General features: G+C 40.5%; 1 protein-coding gene across 1 annotated transcript in view; it reads left to right on the top strand.

Moving 5' to 3' along the window:
• Positions 1-9,627: 9,627 nt before the first annotated feature.
• Positions 9,628-20,437, top strand: part of LOC117828161 — a 17,042-nt gene continuing 6,232 nt past the window's right edge. The window contains exon 1 of the mRNA XM_034705167.1: positions 9,628-9,668. Coding sequence (XP_034561058.1) covers positions 9,662-9,668 — 7 coding nt within the window. The 5' untranslated portion in view covers positions 9,628-9,661. The remainder of the gene's footprint in view (positions 9,669-20,437) is intronic.

The raw sequence follows: 20,437 nt of genomic DNA, 5'->3' as shown, positions 1-20,437 counted from the left end.
AAACATACATTTTAAAATGAATAAAAAAATAATTAGTATAAAATAGGTAAAATACAAAAAACACAAGGTGATACACCCAGGTGAGAGCCAGAGCAGAGAAGCAGAGAATTTCAAACTTTTTCCAAGAGGGAACACACCAGCACCCTCTCCACATCCAGGTTTGTTCATCTGTCAGTTTAGAACTCAATCATTTGCTGTGGAAATGTCACAGACCACAAATACTTCACCCAACCCCACCACCATCATGATGTCACATTCTCATTCTGGACTTCACTTTCCTTAATAGGGTTTTTTTTTTTTTAAAGCTTCCCATACAGGGTCTTGAAAAAGTACAAGAACATTTGTGGAAGAGAAGAAGTGGGGCCCGTTGTGACGTTTTACCCTGAGGCCCAAATTCCAGCTAGCACCCCTGACCACAGATAAACTTAATCTGTAGTTCTCAGGAGGCGTGTGAGGAAAGAAAACATATTTCTGTTGCACTTCTGGAAAAAATTACAGCTGCATAACATAACTGTCTGTAATATGCATGATGAAATAGAAAGAAGGATGAGATCAGCTGCATGTCGGGGTCTCAGACTCCACTTCAACCTCCCACGTCCTCAGGAATGCCCGGCAGAGCGGCAGAGGCTCGCCGGTTACTTCAGTCGCTGCTTTGATTTCACGCCTCGGTTAGCGTCTATGGGGAAATGAGGCTGTTGTCTGGCTGTCGCGCTGAATTCCTGCTAAATGTGATCGCTTAAATTGGCGGCAGTTTAGTCTCTGTGTGCGAGAGAAAGTGTTTGATGCCTAAAAATAGTCGATATGTGTCAGAGCGTTCAAGGGCAAAGCGCCGAAACGTGTCTCTTTTCTTTTCATGCCTTTGTGGAGCGCGTCTGTGCAGGTGGCCTCCCTCCATCCTCTCTGCCGTTCCTCGTGTGTCTGAGCATGCTGGGCGATATAACTCTTTGTGGACACCTTCAAGCTTTGTTCAACTTTGTCTGAGCAGAAAGAAACGTGCGTCTGTCAGTCAATTTGCATGCTGCCTCCCCCGCTCGCCCATTCACTGCTGCATTCCTAACATTCCTCCATTCAACAGAGGTCAGATAAATAAAGAGAGCGAGGGGAAAAAAGGATAAAATAGCAGAAGATATCCGGGGGCGTGGGCGGTTGGGGAAATGATTCGTGTGTTTGAAAAAACAACACTATTGAGGACGAGCCCCCCCCTGCTCACCCCCTCTAACAAACGCACAGACGCTCTATTACCCCATATGGGGATGTTTGATGACAAAAGAAGGCCGGACGAGTCAGCACTGCGGCCGTTATGACGTGCTTCCTCTGTTTCCATGCTTCACTTTCACTGGCTCAAAGTTCGAGTGAAAGCAGCACTGATGGCAGAAACGTGCACCAACGGGGGGCTGGACATGGAGAGGTCTTTGGAGGAATTCAGGGAATGGTTTGCTTGACTTGGAGAGGTCATTAGAGTATTTCAGGAAACAGTTTGCAAGAATCAACTATTTTATATCCTGGTGGGAGGATCTTTCGCTGTACTTTTCTCAAGAAGCAGGAAACATGCAGCTTCTTGGAAACCCTGCAAACTGCTGCGTCATTCCTCAGATACAGCTCCAGCTTACTAGATATTATTTCATGTTGCTGACACTCACATCCAGAGTGAGTAAAGGGGTGACTTACTGAGCCGGCTCATGCTCTTGCCCTGCTACCAAAACTTTCCATTCGTACAATAACACAGAATCAATCAGCAGAAGTAGTAAAGGAAAATAAATGCAACCATGGAAGAATCCAAGCTTCTCAAGAAGCAGGTCAGTCAGCGGACAAGCAGCCTGTGGATAAAAGCTGACGTATCCACCGTGACATCATCCATTGATTCATGTGACGTCATTTATTGATTTCAAAGCTTCAAGTTCAGCATTTGAGCCTGCCTGTCTTGTTTTGTTGGATTGGAGGTGACTACTATATAAATCACAACAGAGGAGAAAGGTTCATAGTTTGTTCCTGAGTGTAGACTTCCATTAGGATCAACAACGTGCACTTTCAATACAGATGTGTTGCTCTTTCTTTCTAACCCGGGACTTTTATCGTGCATTAACGTACCTTACTATCTATTCATGAGACAGAAGTGTAGAAGTGTTCTTAGTGTATTTTATTTCATTTTATTTTATTTTATTTTATTTTGTTTTGGTTTATTTAATTTAATTTAATTTAATTTAATTTAATTTAGTTTTATTTTATTTTGTTTTGTTTTATTTTGTTTTGTTTTATTTTGTTTTATTTTATTTTGTTTTGTTTTATTTTATTTTATTCTATTTTATTTTGTTTTATTTTATTTTGTTTTATTTTGTTTTGTTTTATTTTATTTTATTTTGTTTTATTTTGTTTTGTTTTATTTTATTTTATTTTATTTTATTTTATCTTATTATATTTTGTCTTATTTTCTGTTATATTATTCAATTTAATTTATTAAATATTTTGTTTTATTTTATAAAGTGAAATGTTAAAATCTGACATTCTTGCATGAAAAACAGACATGACTCTGTAGTGGAAATCACTGCATCTACAAATGCAGGTTAAAACTGAACCATGCAAAGAGGAAACCATATATGTTACAATGTTACAATGTCATTTAGCAGACGCTTTTATCCAAAGTGACGTACATACAAGAACAAGAACAACACAAGCAAAGATCTAGACAAGAGGAAACAAGATCAGTAAGAGTAACAAAGTGCTTCAAGTCCATTTGGGTGCAGGTACTGTCAAGCAGTGTAAAGGCAATGCACAGAAGTAAATAAGGAACATCTACAATGAAGCAACCAAACCATTTAAGACCTTCCATTATCATCAACAACAATTAACATCACCACAATAATGACCAAAGTACCAAGTGCTGGGTCACTCCAGACCTGAACACAGATTCCCAGAGTAGAGCAGGACAGTGTGAGTCAAATGTAGCTGGAAGACATGATCTGCCACTGGGGACAACAGTGGAGAACAGTCTAGCTAAGTGCATAGTGCTTCCTAAAGAGCTGGGTCTTTAGCTGTCTTTTGAAAGTAGAGAGGGACTCTGCAGATCAAATGGAGTTGGACAATTCATTCCACCATTTAGGGACAACAGAAGAGAAGAGTCCAGCTAGTGATTTTGAGGCCTTATGTGCTGGAAGCACTAGGCGCTTTTCAGAGGCTGAGCGTAGCGGGCGAGAAGGGGTGCAGCAGAAGACCTGGATGAGGGGTTCCAGGTAAACTGGAGCGGTTTTGGTTACTGCTTTGTAAGCCATGATTAGAGTTTTGTATCTGATGGGAGCTGCAACTGGAAGCCAGTGTAGCGAAATGAGAAGGGCAGTGACATGAGCTGTCTTAGGCTGGTTGAAGACCAGACGTGCTGCTGCTGCGTTCTGGATCATCTGTAGAGGTTTAACCGTGCATGCAGGGAGGCCTGCCATATATAAACCTGATCCAGCAACACAGAGACATCTCTGGACCTGAGCCTGTTTCAGATGGACGGAGGGGAAGTGGAAAACTGTCCTGTGGTCTGATGAATCAAAACCTGACATTCTTTATGGAAATCATGGACGCTGTGTCCTCCGCTCTAAAGAGGAGAGGGACCACCCGGCTTGTTATCAGCTCACAGTTCAAAGCCAGCGTCCCTGATGGTATGGGGATCATAAGAGTCCATGGCATGAGTAGCTTCCACATCTGTGAAGACTCCATTACTGCTGAACAATATATACATATTTAGGAGCAACATATGCTGCCATCCAGACGATGACGTCTTCAGGAAGACCTTACGTATTTCAGCAAGACAAAGCCAAACCACCAACAGCATGGCTCTGTAGTAGAAGAGTCCAGGTGCTGAAGTGGCCTACCTGCAGTCCTGACTTGTTGCTCATTTTAAAGACAAAGGAGACCCAGAGCAGCTACGGATAGGAACGTTTATACCTGATTAAAACTGAGATATTAAACTTTAAAATATCCTCCAGTGAATCAGCACAGTCCATTAATGATTGAAGAAGGAGAAAGACGCAGAAGACAAATACTTTCAGCCTCAGTGAAACTGCACATGACCTTCCTGCTGCTGGTGCTGCACCAGTTTCAGTCTCTGGTCAAACTAAGCAGCAGCGTGGCCTCCTGCCAGTGCTTGCTCATGGCAATAAAAAGGATCCTGGGAAGAAGGAAATGTGTTGGTTAAATAACATGCTACTCACTTTCCTGCTCTGACATTTTGTGTTTTTGGAATTTCTGGGGTTTGCAAAACTGTGATTTCTTAGTTTGCTGGTTTCCTGCCTGCTCTGTGACCTCACCAAAGACGACGTCAAGAAATGACTTCAACAGATTGTATCCTTGTTATTTAGAAATTGAGGTTTTGCCAGTGAAAATTGCAGAGTTTCAAATTGACACTTCAAAGGTGTTTGTGTGAGACGCGTCCTCAGGATCACGTCAGTTTCCCCCCTCAAGAGAAAGTCATCTCTGTATGAGTACAACTTCCTGTTTCATTGCTGTATCTGTCTGACGCAGCACATAGTCTGATTTGCTCCTGTTTTTACTGACAATGAGAAAATGCAAAGAGTCACTTGTGATGAATCCAAAGTGAAGTAGCTCATGAATCTGCAGCTGAGCTGTTACAGTGATGGGAATAACATCCGACTTCCACCAGATCTGTGTCCGATTCTGATCCGTCACAGCACCGGATCTGTAAGGTTTCTATTCTAGTCAATGTGTTAACTTCAAGCGGCAACCTCCAGTCTCAAAGGATGAAGCCCAAGTGGAAGTGTTATAAAATGCAATTCATCAAGAATCTTCTTGAGGCTGTCTGCAGAAACACAGGAAACCACATAGACACGATCTTTGCCGCATTAATAAACATGTTTACAGCCTGGTTCGAAAAACGGCTTGGCCCTACAAAGCTAATCCCTCTATCGACACACACTGTACCGGGGTGAATTGTTTTCTAACACAACGGTTCAGAAGATATTAAGATTACAAGTTTTTGCCCAAATAAGGACCTAGCTGTTGGCTAGGAGGCTCAAACTCCGCCTCTTTACGTCACACTCTGCCTGGTTGAGTTCAGCATTTCCAATATGGCTGCCGCCGTCAATTGGCTTCAAAACAGCTCTCAGGAACAGATGGGTGACGCCACGGATACTACGTCCATTATTTATACAGTCTATGGTTAACTTCCACTGGATCCACTCCGTTGAGTTCCGACTGCGTCTCTGATCCAGCAGGTCTGAGTCCTCCGGATCAGATACACAAGACTCCTATTTTTTGCTGGATGCCGGAGCACGACGCATCCATCTCAACAGAGCAGATGGAGCGGGACAGGAAGTCAGGTTTCACCAAAACAAAATGAAAACATCCGGTTAATTTTCAGAATAAAACACTCTGTGTTATCACCAGATCGTATTTCACTTAACTACAACAACAAACCAAAGTCATGATGAGCGGAGCCAGGCCTGGAGTCAACAGGTCAGAGGTTTTCAGAGGACCAGAAAGACAACATGGATGAGGAGAGGAGGAGGAGGAGAATCCTTGATTCAGTGATTACTGCGGGAAAACCACGGTCACATGACTCCAGCTGTCCGGCGGTCCTGCTCTGTGCTGAGTTCTGAAAACACAACTTGTGAGTGTTGATGGATGAGAGAACACAGAGCCGAACCACAGAGACAGACTGGAAACAGATCTGGTGGAAGTCGGATGTTATTCCCATCACTGTAACAGCTCAGCTGCAGATTCATGAGCTACTTCACTTTGGATTCATCACAAGTGACTCTTTGCATTTTCTCATTGTCAGGATAATCAGTGACAGTAATTACAGGAGCAAAGCAGCGTAAATTAGACTACGTGCTGCGTCAGACAGATACAGGAATGAAACAGGCAGTTGTACTCCTTGGTGTAGTCATAGACTCAGACCTTAATTTCAGCAGCCACATTAAGACCATTACAAAGTCAGCCTATTATCACCTTAAGAATATATCAAGGATTAAAGGACTCATGTCTCAGCAGGATGCAGAAAAACTCGTCCATGCATTTATCTTTAACAGACTAGACTACTGTAACGGGGTCTTTACAGGACTCCCTAAAAAGTCCATCAGACGGCTGCAGCTCATACAGAATGCTGCTGCTCGAGTCCTAACAAGGACCAAAAAAGTAGACCACATTACTCCAGTTCTTAGATCTCTACACTGGCTTCCTGTCTGTCAGAGAATAGACTTTAAAATCCTGCTGATGGTTTATAAAGCACTGAATGGTTTAGGCCCAAAATACATTGCTGATCTGCTACTACTTTATGAACCACCTCGACCTCTGAGGTCATCAGGTCCTGGTCTGCTTTCAGTTCCTAGAGTCAGAACGAAACATGGTGAAGCAGCGTTTAGTCATTATGCACCACATATCTGGAACACACTCCCTGAAAGCTGTAGGTCTGCTCCAACTCTCACCTCTTTTAAATCAAAGACTAAGACTTTTTTATTTGCCTCTGCCTTCCTATCTTAGATTATTTTAACCCACTTTAAATTAAAATTTTAATGTAATTTTTAATATATTTCTAATTTTCCTTTTCTTTTCTGTTTTATTATATTTGTCATTTTAATTGTGTTCTTTTATGCCTGTCTGAATGTTTCCAATGCTTTTAATGTTTTAATGTAAAGCACATTGAGTTGCCCTCGTGTATGAAATGCGCTGTACAAATAAAGCTGCCTTGCCTTGCCTTGCCTTGCCTTGCCTTGCCTTGCCTTGCCTTGCCTTGCCTTGCCTTGCCTTGCCTTGCCTTGCCTTGCCTTGCCTTGCCTTGCCTTGCCTTGCCTTGCCTTGCCTTGCTCATACAGAGATGACTTTCTCTTGAGGGGGGAAACTGACGTGATCCTGAGGACGCGTCTCACACAAACACCTTTGAAGTGTCAATTTGAAACTCTGCAATTTTCACTGGCATAACCTCAATTTCTAAATAACAAGGATACAATCTGTTGAAGTAATGACCTGACGTTGTCTCTGGTGAGGTCACAGAGCAGGCAGGAAACCATCAAACTAAAGAATCACAGTTTTGCAAACCCCAGAATTTCCCCAAAAAACACAAACTGTCAGAGCTTCTGCCAAGGTTGTGTTTTGGCAAGAGCAAGCACTGAACAAGCGCTGCACACTGCTGTTGAAACCGAAAGCTGGTGCAGCAGCAGCCGGAAGGTCATGTGCAGTTTCACTGAGGCTGAAAGTATTTGTCCTCTGCGTGAGAGCAGGAGGAGGGTCTTTCTCCTTCAATCATTAATGGACTGTGCTGATTCACTGGAGGATATTTTAAAGTTTAATATCTCAGTTTTAATCAGGTATAAACGTTCCTATCCGTAGCTGCTTGGTGTCTCCTTTGTCTTTAAAATGAGCAACAAGTCAGGACTGCAGCTAGGCCACTTCAGCACCTGGACTCTTCTACTACAGAGCCATGCTGTTGGTGGTTTGGCGTTGTCTTGCTGAAATATGTAAGGTCTTCCTGAAGACGTCGTTGTCTGGATGGCAGCATATGTTGCTCCTAAACCTGTAGATATTGTTCAGCATTAATGGAGTCTTCACAGATGTGGAAGCTACCCATGCCATGGACTCTTACGATCCCCATACCATCAGGGACGCTGGCTTTGAACTGTGTGCTGATGACAAGCCGGGTGGTCCCTCTCCTCTGTACAGTGCATGCAGGACATGTTGTCCATGATGACCAAAAGGAATGTAAAATTTGGATTCATCAGACCACAGGACAGTTTTCCACTTCCCCTATGTCCATCTGAAACGGGATCAGGTTCAGTCTCTGTTATGCTTGATTAGGTCCAGAGAAGTCTCTTTGTTTCTGGATCAGGTCCAGAGAAGTCTCTGTGTTTCTGGATCAGGTTTATACATGGCTTCATCTTTGCATGGTTCAGTTTTAACCTGCATTGGTGGATGCAGTGATTTCCACTACAGAGTCACAGATAGATAGATAGATAAATAGATAGATAGATAGATAGATAGATAGATAGATAGATAGATAGATAGATAGATAGATAGATAGATAGATAGATAGATAGATAGATAGAAGGATGGATGGATGGATGGATGGATGGATGGATGGATGGATGGATGGATGGATGGATGGATGGATAGATAGATAGATAGATAGATAGATAGATGGACGGATAGATAGATAAATAGATAGATAGATGGATGGATGGATGGATGGATGGATGGATGGACAGACAGACAGACAGACAGACAGACAGATAGATAGATAATAATGCTAATAATAATAATAATAAAAGTGCAAAATAAAATAGCAACAATAATAATAATAATAATAATAATAATAATAATAATAATAATAATAATAAATAAAATAATAAAATAAAATAAAAAAATAACATAAGATGAAAATAAAATAAGATAAGACAAAAATGAAATGAAATAAGATCAAATAAAATGAAATAAATTGAAATAAAATAAAAATAGAAAAGGTTAAGATAAAAAAAAGATAAATTAAAACATAATAAGATAAATTAAGAAAAATAAAACATAAAACTTAAAATAAAGAAAATAAGTTCAATTAAAATAAAATAAGATGAAACAGTAAAAATTAAATGAAATAAGATAAAATAAAATAAGATAGAATAAAATAAGATAAATTTAAAAAAACAAAAGGATAAATTGAAGAAGAATAAAACATAAATTAAAATATAAATAAAATAAGATAAATAAAATAAAAATAAAACATTATTAAATAAGAAATAGGATAAAAGAAAATATAGCAAATATTAAAGATACATACACTATGTACACTTCCACACTTCTATCTTATGAATCCAGACGCTTTGAAGATTTGTCATAGACAATGACCTGGGAAGACAGAAACATCGTGCATGGTCACAAAGTAGCCGCCATGTATGTAAATGAAAATTAGTTTTTTAGCATTGCATCCGTTTTTCATTGTTTTATTGAGCATATCATTTCATAAAACATTTATATGTTGTTTTTTAGCACTATTTGTAACTAAATATAGGGTTCAAATGTTTGAAAATCATCAGAATCTTTTGTTATCAACATTTACACAGTATTCAAACTTTTTGGGGGGTATTGGGGTGACACAGTAGGGGCATTTTTTAACATTTTCACCCATTAAAGAGCATCCAGAAGGCACTTTATTATGTTATATCCACACATGAAGGCATTTCATCACACCTTTCCTCTGATTCTGCATTTTATAATGTTTTATCCACCACAGGGGCATCAGACCCCCTCCCTCACTTTACACCACTGATCTGAGACACAGAAGACTGGTGAAACAAAAGAATGCAGTGAGGCAACAGAGGGGAGGGGAGGAGGAAGGAGAGAGCAGAAATTGCACAATTTGGTGTTTTCTGATTACACCTTATTTCTGATTTCATTGCAAAAAAAAAATCACTTCAGTAAACAAAGACGCTCTTCTCAGCTTCTAGAGATGAGGAGGGGTTAAAGGTGGGGAGGTGGGGAATGGGGGGTGTGTGTCCAGCGTGGGCGTTGATGCCTGAATGGCGACGATGGCTGATGACTCAGGTGATGTGTCATACTCTATCCTATAAAAGGGACTTTTACATTTTGCCCACACACACACAAACTGTTTGCACAAATACAGTACACACACTCTGGACTCAGAGAGAGAGTTTACCGCAGCAGGAGAGGAAGAAAGATGAAGAGTAAGTTTGTTTATGATACTTTTATTACAGTGTGTTTGATTGTGTGTAAGTGTGTGTGTGTGTGTGTGTGTGTTTGAAGAAGGGGGGCTCTCAGCACGTGGTCTTTACTTTTACTTTCTGGACTAACTGACTGAGTGAGTGAGTGTGTGTGTGAGTGTGTGAGATAATGAGTAATTAAATGGACTGATAAGCAAGTAAATGCTCACCATGTGGATGAAAGATAACGGTTCCTGCAAATTTTAATGTCTCAATTTTACAAGCTCAATTTGAACTCCTGAAACGACGCGCTGTTTGACGTCATGGCTTGCTGTGATTGGCTGTGTGTGTTCATTCGTGTGTGTATTGGGGGTTTCCCTTAGCCCTACTCAGCACTATGATTGTGTCTAACAGTGTCAGACTTGTTGTTCCTCATTTTTTCATGAATACTTTGAAATACAAACACTTTCATCTCCACTTTATTAGAATTGTTAATTTGCTAGTAGTGTTTCTGTCTCTGTGATCGTTATTGAGTCAGAAACACACGCTTGAAGCGGATAATCTGAATGACATCACCCATGTGTTGTTGACTTCCCTTGAAAGCCTCATGTTTGTTATTTTGGCCGTTGCAATCTTTATTTTCTGGGTCCAGGCGTGACCATATTTGGCGGACAGGATGCAGCAGAGGAAGAGTGGAGGGGATGTCAAAGACAAAGTTATCAAAGCTTGAAAGTCGGTGCTCGTGGGTTAGTCATTAACTGGCTAAACAAACAGCTAACCATATGATTCAAACGCTGAGATCTTCTGTTTATGGTGGTGGTTATGAGAGGGAAAACAAAGGTTAAGGAGACTCCTGTGCAAATAAATCAACTCTTAAGGAACGCATCAGGAAGTAAGAAGCCTGGTATGCAGAGCGCCGACACCGATACCCTGCTAGCTAATCAATAACAGACTGTCAATCACGGACGTCTTGGATTGGTTGTGCAAGAAAAAAAACAGGTGATTGGGTGAGCAGAAGTTGTCTTTAAGACCTTGTTCCAGGCTGTAATCCAAGTTTAAAAGTTGTACATTTTAACATGCAGCCTAATGAGATTGACTCTTTTTGGCTCAGCCTCTAGTGGCTAATTTGGGAACTGCAGTTTTTGGTACTTGCAGCTTTTTTTGCACCAGGCTGTAAACTTTTTTTGCACCAGGCTTTATTTTGTGCTGTGATGCTGTATGTTCTATTACAAAGACATGGCGGTTGACTCTCTTTTGGGGCCTGCCTCTAGTGGCCATTTAGGGGAACTGCAGTTTTTTTTTGGGTACTTCCATATTGGCTGTACTTTTTGGGTCAGGAGGTTGCTGCTTGTTGAGAATTGAAGGTGATCAAGCTGGACTCTTTATTACAGAGACATGGGGGTGGACTCACTTTTGAGGCCTGCCTCTAGTGGCCATTTGGGGAACTCCAGTTTTTGGTTCTTCCATATTGGTTGAGGAGTTTTTTTGCACCAGATTGTAAACATGTTGTTATTATTTGTTGTAAAGTTGGATATTTTAACATGGGGTCTAAAGGGGACCAGCCTCTAGTGGCCATTAGGGGTACACTCCCTTTCTGGACTCAGCCTCTAGTGGCCATTTGGGGAACTGCGCTTTTTTGGTTCTTCCATATTGGTCTTGGAGTTTTTTTGCACCAGATTGTAAACATGTTTGTCATCTGTTTTAAAGATTGACATTTTAATATGGGGCACTAAAGGGGAGTGACTCATCTTTGGGGCCTGCCTCTAGTGGCCATTTGGGGAACTGCTGTTTTTTGATACTTCCAAATTGGCATTTACTTTTTGGGTCAGGAGGTTGCTGTTTTTTCAGTCATGGAGTTTTTTGCACCAGATTGTAAACATATTTGTTATTGTAAAGCTGGACATTTTAATATGGGGCCAGCCTCTAGTGGTCATTAGGGGTACTGCAGTCATACTGGCGTTGCTCTTTGGGTAAAGAGGTTGCCACCGGGTAGGAATTGGAGGTCATAGACTTGCAAGTTCCTTGTATCTCTTGAGATGGCAGCCCTGTGATTTGCCTCAACTAATCAGTGGCTTCAGAATTCACTCAGGTAACTGTCTTGTCCTCGTTTCACCTGATCTCACCTGCACAGGATGGTTGCGAGTGAAAACAGAGATCAGTAACTGAAAGTGAAGGACCAGCTGTGCTCAATGAATGAACGCGCAGTTATTGCATAACTCGCTTTACAAGACAACCAGCCCATTACTAACTAATTACTAACTACAATAACAAAACAGAAGCCATTAGAGCCATCTGAGTGTGTGTATGAGTGTGTGTCTGAGGGATGAAACACATGACTCATCAGGCAGACGGTGATGTCACCATTGCACATCATGAGGGAGCTTACTGTAATATAATCTGCACGCACACTGTATGCGGGTAAATAATGGATGCATCTGAAGAAGGAGTCTGCAGGAGCCAAGCTTTAATATTAATCTGTCTTTGTTGAAGTCAATAATAGATGAAAACAGGACGCTGAAGCATGTGAGGCTGCATGTCTTCTTAATGACGCATAACCAGTAGTGAAAGAAGTGAAAGCTTACTAAACAGAGGTCTGGACTCAAACAAACTCACTTTGAAGGTGTTGGGTGAGCATTTCTGACAGCAGAGCTTCCCTTTTCTTTCTAATTTGATGACATACTTTTATATTTTTCATGATATCATTTTAAGGTTAGCTTTTTGAATACTGGGGCTTGTCAAAGAGTGTTATTTTACTATTCACAGCATATCCTTCTTGTATATTTTTCCATAGGAAGTTGTTGCTGCTGATTTTGGAGAGCAATGGCCGAACCACAATTTGAAAAGCTTATCCTTACACTGAGCGCATCTGTCCACAAACTCTTTAGACTTAAGCTTCCATAACATCCTGCATCCACACACTTAAAAGTCAGAAGCTCTTATTTTGAAGGAGTCGAGGGGCGCCAGTTTGGCCGTGTGGTTATGTTGGGCGCCTCATGTACAGAGGCCATAATCCTCAAGCGGATGGTTCTGGTTTGATCCAACCTGTGGTCCCTTTCTTGCACGTCACTTATTACTCTCTTTTCCAGTTTGCTATCCTATCCTCTCTGAATAAGAGCACAAAAAGCCTGAAAATATAACTTTAATAAAGTGTTTAAACAACACAATTTGTGGGTAATTGGAGCCTGCAATTGCAAAAGTCAATCAATCAATCAATCAATCAATCAATCAATCAATCAATCAATCAATCAATCAATCAATCAATCAATCAATCAATCAATCTTTATTTGTATAGCGCCAAATCACAACAAATGTTATCTCAAGGCGCTTTTACAAACATAGGAGGTCTAGACCACTCTATGAGAAATTATGACCACAGAGACCCAACATCAAGACAGGATAGGACTCCTTACGGTTACAGTGGCGAGGAAAAACTTCATTTTAACAGGAAGAAACCTCCAGCAGGACCAGACTCATGTTAGACAGCCATCTGCCTCGACCGTACACGCACTTTGCAGGATGACTTTAACAAACATTTGGAGCTTTCTGTCCGACCATTGAGCAAATTTAAAGCTCCAATGAGGAGCTTTCAAGTGTTTGTCACTTTTGGCGCCCCCTTTGGACAAAGTGTTGCCTCTCATCTCTTTGCTGACCTTGTGTTGTGCATGCATAAGTGACGTTGTCAACCAAAAGTCTCATTCTGCTTCCTATGAACAGTCAAACTGGGAATTCTTGGAAAATGTGAAAAACGGCATGTTAATCGTCAAACTTAAAAGCAAGCAGGCATTAGAAATAGCTGAATAGCATTAATGAATCTTCTCCATGGTGGTGTCATGTATTTAAATAGGTCATATAGAAGAATCAGGTGTCACAACTGTCTGTTTCATATCCAGTTGGAACTTTCATAGGAGCTTTACGTGTAATTTAGTCATCTTTTAGCTCCGTTTTTGGTCTCCACCACCTCCAGGAGCTGATTTCAGTTTAAACAGCAGTTAAATATTCCACTTTGTTCACCAGTGAGCCCCTTACTATGTCTGTGTGCTGTCTGTACTGGGCAGGTTGATTTTAGTGGACTTTGAAGGATTGTTTCACCAGATAAAAAGAGGTAAGAGGGACAAAAGTGTTGAAGGTGCGAGCTGTGAACCCCAAAATGAGATTAAAGACACCGGAAAGCTAAATTATCACAACTGTCTTCAAATCATTCAAAAGTTTTGAGGCATTTTCTTGCCTCTGAATAAAAATCAAACTCTTGAGATCTATACTGGGAAAGTGTCCGTGATATAATTCTCTGACGTGTCAAAGTCAAATATCGCACTTGTGGTTTTCCGCTTCCTAGGCAGTTGACAGTTCTTGGGTAATTGGCCGGTGTTGGAGGAAGCTGATAGGGCATGAGCAGGGCACATCCGGCCTGCTTCACATCTGCTCTCAAGTTCATTGTTAGTTCCTGAAAGTTGAGAAAGAAAATTGTCAAGTTGAGCAAATTCAAGATGAGACAGCGTGAATACCAGTGCCTCACTAACACGAAGTAGAATGGAAAAAGCACAAGTGTGTCTGTGTGTGTGTGTGTGTGTGTGTGTGTGTGTGTTTGGCTGCAAGCGTGTGTGTTGATGTTTTTCATGTGCTGACGAAATGACCCATTAAAATCATCAAAGACAGATCATTCACTCTGCTTCTTAGGCAACTCTGCCGTGAGCCGTAGTGCTGTCACAGCGCTTTGCTCTGCCAAAGACATGACTGTACACTGCAGTGCTGCAGGATGTTTTTACAGCACCACTCAGGCTTTCTGCTGATGTCTTCTTCTGTACTTTTCCAAAAGATTCAGGAAGTCTTCCAGATTTCTGAGTGGTGTCTTTATCTCACAGAGAACTGGATGTAGAGAAAACATGACGCAAACACTGGGCCTCTGAGGGACCAATCTCTCTTTACACAGTCTTTATTGAGATGAAGTTTTCTTACCTGTGATTTGTTCTTACCTGGGATTATCACCTCTTTTTTTAAAACTGAACATTTCAGGACTAGAACAGAAATGAGCCAGAACTCGAGCTCTGAGGCTGAAGGAGTAAGCAGTGAGGATCGAGTCACAGCTGCTCCTTTACGGGAGTGGTTGCAGTTTCAAACGAAGGCATTAGATCACATACATGATTTTAAAATTAAGATGAAATTACTCATGCCTGCACAGTCAGACGTGCCACAAGAATACATCCAGGCAAAACATCAGAATAAATGGGAGTTATGGGGTATGTTGAGCTTGTGTCGTCGTATAGGCCTCAAGACTTCTGCAGGAGTATTGACGTTGACATTTCTGTCCTCATCCAGCTCTCCTCCTTCTCAGAGCTTTGACGTTGAAACACCTTTAAAAATGACTTGCGGTTATCTCTACCTCTTCTGGTTTAAGTGACTTTGTAGAGATCAGCAGCTTAGAGTTGCTCTCACATCTGTGCCCACTAACTGTCATCACTTCCCCACTCTCTAGACCAGCCTGAGACCACACTAATGGGTGTTTACCACAGTGTCAACAGGCAGAGGGGGAACATACCAGATTACTTTTATGTGGATTCATTATATATGAAGTGTGTGTTCAGGTTGTCTCAAGCATTGGTTTTGATGTGCAGAATTAATCACAGATGTTATGTGGTTTGACCAATCAGAAGCATTCTATTCTGTCAGAAGCATTCTATTCTGCTTTGATGTGTTCCATTCCATTCTTTGATGTGTTCCATTCCATTCTGTTCTGCTTTAATGTGCTCCATTCCATCTGCTTTGATGTGTTCCATTCTGTTCTGCTTTGATGTGTTCCATTCTGTTCTGCTTTGATGTGTTCCATTCCGTAATACTTTGATGTGTTCTATTCCATTCTACTTTGATGTGTTCTATTCCGTTCTGCTTTGATGTGTTCCATTCCGTTCTGCTTTGATGTGTTCCATTCCGTCATACTTTGATGTGTTCTATTCCATTCTACTTTGATGTGTTCTATTCCGTTCTGCTTTGATGTGTTCCATTCCATTCTACTTTTATCAGTTCCATTCCGTTCTGCTTTGATGTGTTCCATTACGTTCTGCTTTGATGTGTTCCATTCTGTTCTGCTTTAATGTGTTCCATTCCGCTCTACTTTGATGTGTTCCATTCCATTCTGCATTGATGTGTTCCATTACGTTCTGCTTTGATGTGTTCCATTCTGTTCTGCTTTAATGTGTTCCATTCCGCTCTACTTTGATGTGTTCCATTCCATTCTGCATTGATGTGTTCCATTACGTTCTGCTTTGATGTGTTCCATTACGTTCTGCTTTGATGTGTTCCATTCCGCTCTACTTTGATGTGTTCCATTCCGTCATACTTTGATGTGTTCCATTCCATTGCGCTTTGATGTGTTCCATTCCATTGCGCTTTGATGTATTCCATTCCATTGTGCTCTGATGTGTTCCATTCTGTTCTACTTTTATCCATTCCATTCCATTCTGCTTTGATCAGTTCCATACTGCTCTCACATCTGTGCCCGCTAACTGTCATTATTTCCTGACGAATACAACCATCCAGCATCAAGCTCCCGTGTAAATCTCTGACCTGCTTCTAACAAGAGGTGCTGTAGCTCTATCTAAAAATTGAAGCTTTCTCAAATTGGTGTTTGACCATCTGATTTGATTTTGTCTTGATGCAGTTTTGTCTGTGTTTTAGCCTCATGTTTTGATGTTGTTTCATGATACTCTGTGACCTTGCTCTGTGAACGGTGTTGAACCAAATAGGCCGCTCTAGCTTACCCTACAAGAACAGTTTAAGAACACAGGTGCAAACAATTCTGCAGGTTAGGAACAGACTCATGATCCTGACACCTTTTGTAAAGCAAAGTTAAAAAAAGGTCTCATGCAGACTTTGATGAATGAGGCCCGATGATATTTCAAGAAGCTGCAAGTCCATGCCTGCCTCTGTCCTGCAGGGATCTTCTACGGTGTTTAATTATTACCCTGCTTTCAAGGCACGGATCATCTTACTGCCGCTGTTAGAGGAGAGTTTTCTAAGTAATTCTTGAGAAGCAAAGAGTGCCACTTCCACTTTACCTTATCTGATTTCATGGTAACCGTCTGAGTTTGGAAAACTGTCAAACAGACCAGACGGGCTCATAATTAGCTGGAGGTTGTGGGTTGAATGTGATGCAATATTATTTTTTCTTCTTCTGTGTGTTTTTCATGAAAGGTCCCTCCTTCAATGAGATCCAAACATGACTCTGAGTTTGTGTAAATGTTTCTGCAGCTGTTTAAGTTTCCTGCTGTCATGCTCGGTGAATACTCGCAGCTGCCTCATGACGTACAAGATGAATAAACAAACACACACACAAACACAGAAACAGAAGTTTATTCATTTTTAGAATTTAAAGGAGAAGTGATTATGAGTCGTGAGCGATGGGGAAGTCGTTTAATTGAGCATTGAGTTGTCTGAATCTTCCTCAGGGTGACCTTTGACCTTAAAAGAAACCCATAAAGCAGTCCCTGTGTGTCAACAATAGTAAAAGTGTTTAAAGTGTGTCAGGCACTTAAATCAGAGTGCCTGTTTGAGAAAACCGCAGCTTTGAGCCTCCTGCTGATGATGTCATCACTCAAAGATTAATCTGTGTCAGACGCTCCTCGCTCCTTTTCCGACAGGAGGCCCCGGAGGAGGCGGGGACGGGGGAAAACCCGCAGCATTCCTTGCATTCCTGCAGCCTGACCTCACGATGCTCACAGCTCAGCTCTTTGTCGGGGTCTTTTTTTCAAGTTGCACAAAGCGGCGGATAGATTTACAGGCTGAAGCAAAACCTTGACTGAAGTTTTGTTTCCTTGAATAAAGATCATCTTTGAGCGAGAAAGCTGAAGAGACAGAGGCCAAGCAAACCGCAGAGGACCTGTGGGGATTATCCCGCCGCAGGTTGATTCAAAGAGACAAAGAGATGATAGATTAGAGAAGCTGGCTAAGGGTTTATTAAATGAGGAGGCTCATTCACAGGAGAGGGAGGCACGACTGCTTTTATAATGCTTTGTTTTAGAAACCAAGATCATCACATGTCCTTGAGTTTATGACACAGAGACCTGAAGGTGCGCTTATCAAAGGGTTATCAATAACGGCTCAGAGGCTCTGCAGGGGCGCGTCCAGGCTTCTTTGACGGGGGCGGCAGAAGTATATGTGATTACTCACCCTCTCTGTCCTCCCTGTCTGCTTTAACCACTGTCATCCAGTAATAATAATCATCTTTATTTATATATATATATATACTTATCAAAACAGGGGGACAAAGTGCTTTACAATTAATAAAGAGACTAAATGATGATAACAGAGAAATGTGAAGAAGATAAATAAAAGGTTATAGAACAATGTTTGAAGGATAAAAACAACAAAATATTAAAGATTAAAACAATTTAAAAAAAATCAGATATCAGAAATATAAAAGTTAATGCAAAATATGAAACATAAAAAATATGACATATAGAAAATATAAAAATATAGAAAATGCAGAAATGTATAGGAATATATAAAAATTACAAGGAAATAAAATAGTATAAAAGATAAGAATACATAAAAAAATTAAAAATATCTACAAAATATAGATGATACAAAAATGTTAAAATATGCAAAATATAAAAATTTTAAAATATATAAAATCTCTAAGAATAGCAAATATAAAACATATGAATACATAAAAAAATTAATATATAAAAAAATATATAGATATAAAAAAATAGGAATATATATACAAATTATAAACATTTAAAAATATATAACAATATATAACATATAAAATGTATAAGAATAAAAAATAAAAAATATATGAAAACATAAAAACAATTTAAAATATATAGAAAATATAGAAAACAAAAAAATATAAAAAATATAAACATATAAAATAGAAATGATAAAAATATAGAAAATATTAAAATATGACGTAATTTTAAAATCCTGACAGTAATACTGCCTAAAGAAGAATGAAAACCTCTTGATTAAAACACGCTCTGGAGATATCTCATGTAAAAGCACATTGATAAAAAGCTACTATTATAGGCCCCATGAAAAATACTACAAAGAAACCTCATCACCTCAATAATGCAAATGTTTTATTGTTTTTTCAAGGCTCTTTCAAGAGTAATCCTAACTTGTCTCCTCCACATGGTGCCCTTGTGTTTAATATTTTAACTTTAAAGGGAAACACAGCAGAGTGAGGATGCTGAAATGTCCTCAGCTTGATTCTTTAAGGATTCAAAAATGTTCGTCCAAAGAAGGGACGCAATCCTTGGAAATGTTAACGAGCAATTATCGATTACTGGATTTTTTAAAAAGTAGATTTTGCTTATGTGAAAAACAAATCAATACCTGCAGCAACACAATGCATGTAGCTACGGATCACACTGAATATAAACGTGTGGAGCAGGATGTTTACAACAGACATGAGCAGTTCTCACAGATTAATAAAGAACAAAAGAAACCGTCTCATTTCTGTGAGCTAACCTATTAACCTCACGAGTCTGTTTACCAGAAACACAGAGAAGGTGCAGAGGCAACATTTCCTCACGCTGAGACACAGAACATGCTGACGGTAAACCTGTGTCTGACCTATTTTGGTCTATTAACCATCATTCATACTTCATGTTTGACCTCACATCTGAACTTTTTACTGACTGTTCATGTCTGGATGAAACCCCAACTCAGTCTCAGCAGATGTGTGTCTAACATGAGTCTGGTCCTGCTGGAGGTTTCTGCCTGTTAAAGGAAGTTTGTCCTTGCCACTGTATCTTGCTAAATGCTGCAAAGTGCTCTGCTCATGGTGGATTAAGATGAGATCAGACTGAGTCCGGTCTGTAAGATGGGACTGGATCTCATCCTGTCTTGATGTTGGGTCTTTGTTAATAATGGAACATGGAGTACGGTGTAGACCTGCTCTGTTTGGGAAGAGTCTGAGGAGAACATTTGTTGTGATTTGGCGCCATATGAATAAATACTGATTGATTGTTCTGCAGAACGCCGCAGGAGGCGGACCCTGCAACCACCGATTTGTTAACAGAGCTGTCAATCATGATCCCCTCATTTTAGCATTGAATAACCAAGTAAAGCTCTTTATCTAAATATGAATGCATGCACTCAAACCAGCAAGAATATACCTATCTGACTGAACTGGACATTTTATTTGCCGTGCAATTCAATTTTCTAGTTTGACCAATGTTCCATCTGTTCACATGGAGGAGGCGGGCTTTATGACCTATACTGCAGCCAGCCACAAGGGGGAGTTCTAAAAGTTGTCCATGTTTTGATGAAGCGGTCTTAAAACATCGTCTTAAGTTACCCATAAATGTTGAATAATGTGTGTAAGCAGCTGCAGCATGCACACAAAGAAGTATGCACACACGCAGAGTGTAAAGCAGAGTGACTCCGGAGTAATCCAGTGTGACTTGTTGCCTCGTTGATGTCTGAGACGAGAACATGTTTGCATGCAGCCTTGTGGTTTCTTACTGAATCACTCAGCAGGTCAAAGAGAGGGGAGTTGTTGCTTCACTCCCCTCTGCAGAGCGCCTGTGAACACCTGCTGTCTGTGCAGTTGTGGGTGCAGCTGTAAACACTTCTGCTGGATGTCTTTGTGCTGCATCATTCTCAAAATGAGAGGGCACAGAGGGAGAGAGCTGCTGCTGGGGTCAATAGGTCAGCCTGTGTGATGGCTTCATTTGGGAAGCTCAGCTGCTCTCTTTGTCTGAATAACTACTTTGCACTTTCGCCGTGAAAGGATTTTTGTTGGTGATATTTGCATCATGGCTGAGTACAGAAACACTAACTGTTATCTTTTC

Source organism: Notolabrus celidotus, chromosome 16 (genome assembly GCF_009762535.1).
Source record: "Notolabrus celidotus isolate fNotCel1 chromosome 16, fNotCel1.pri, whole genome shotgun sequence".
NCBI classification, from domain to species: Eukaryota; Metazoa; Chordata; class Actinopteri; order Labriformes; family Labridae; genus Notolabrus; species Notolabrus celidotus.
The sequence above is the reverse complement of the archived record's forward strand: the minus strand, read 5'-3'. Positions and strand labels throughout refer to the sequence as shown.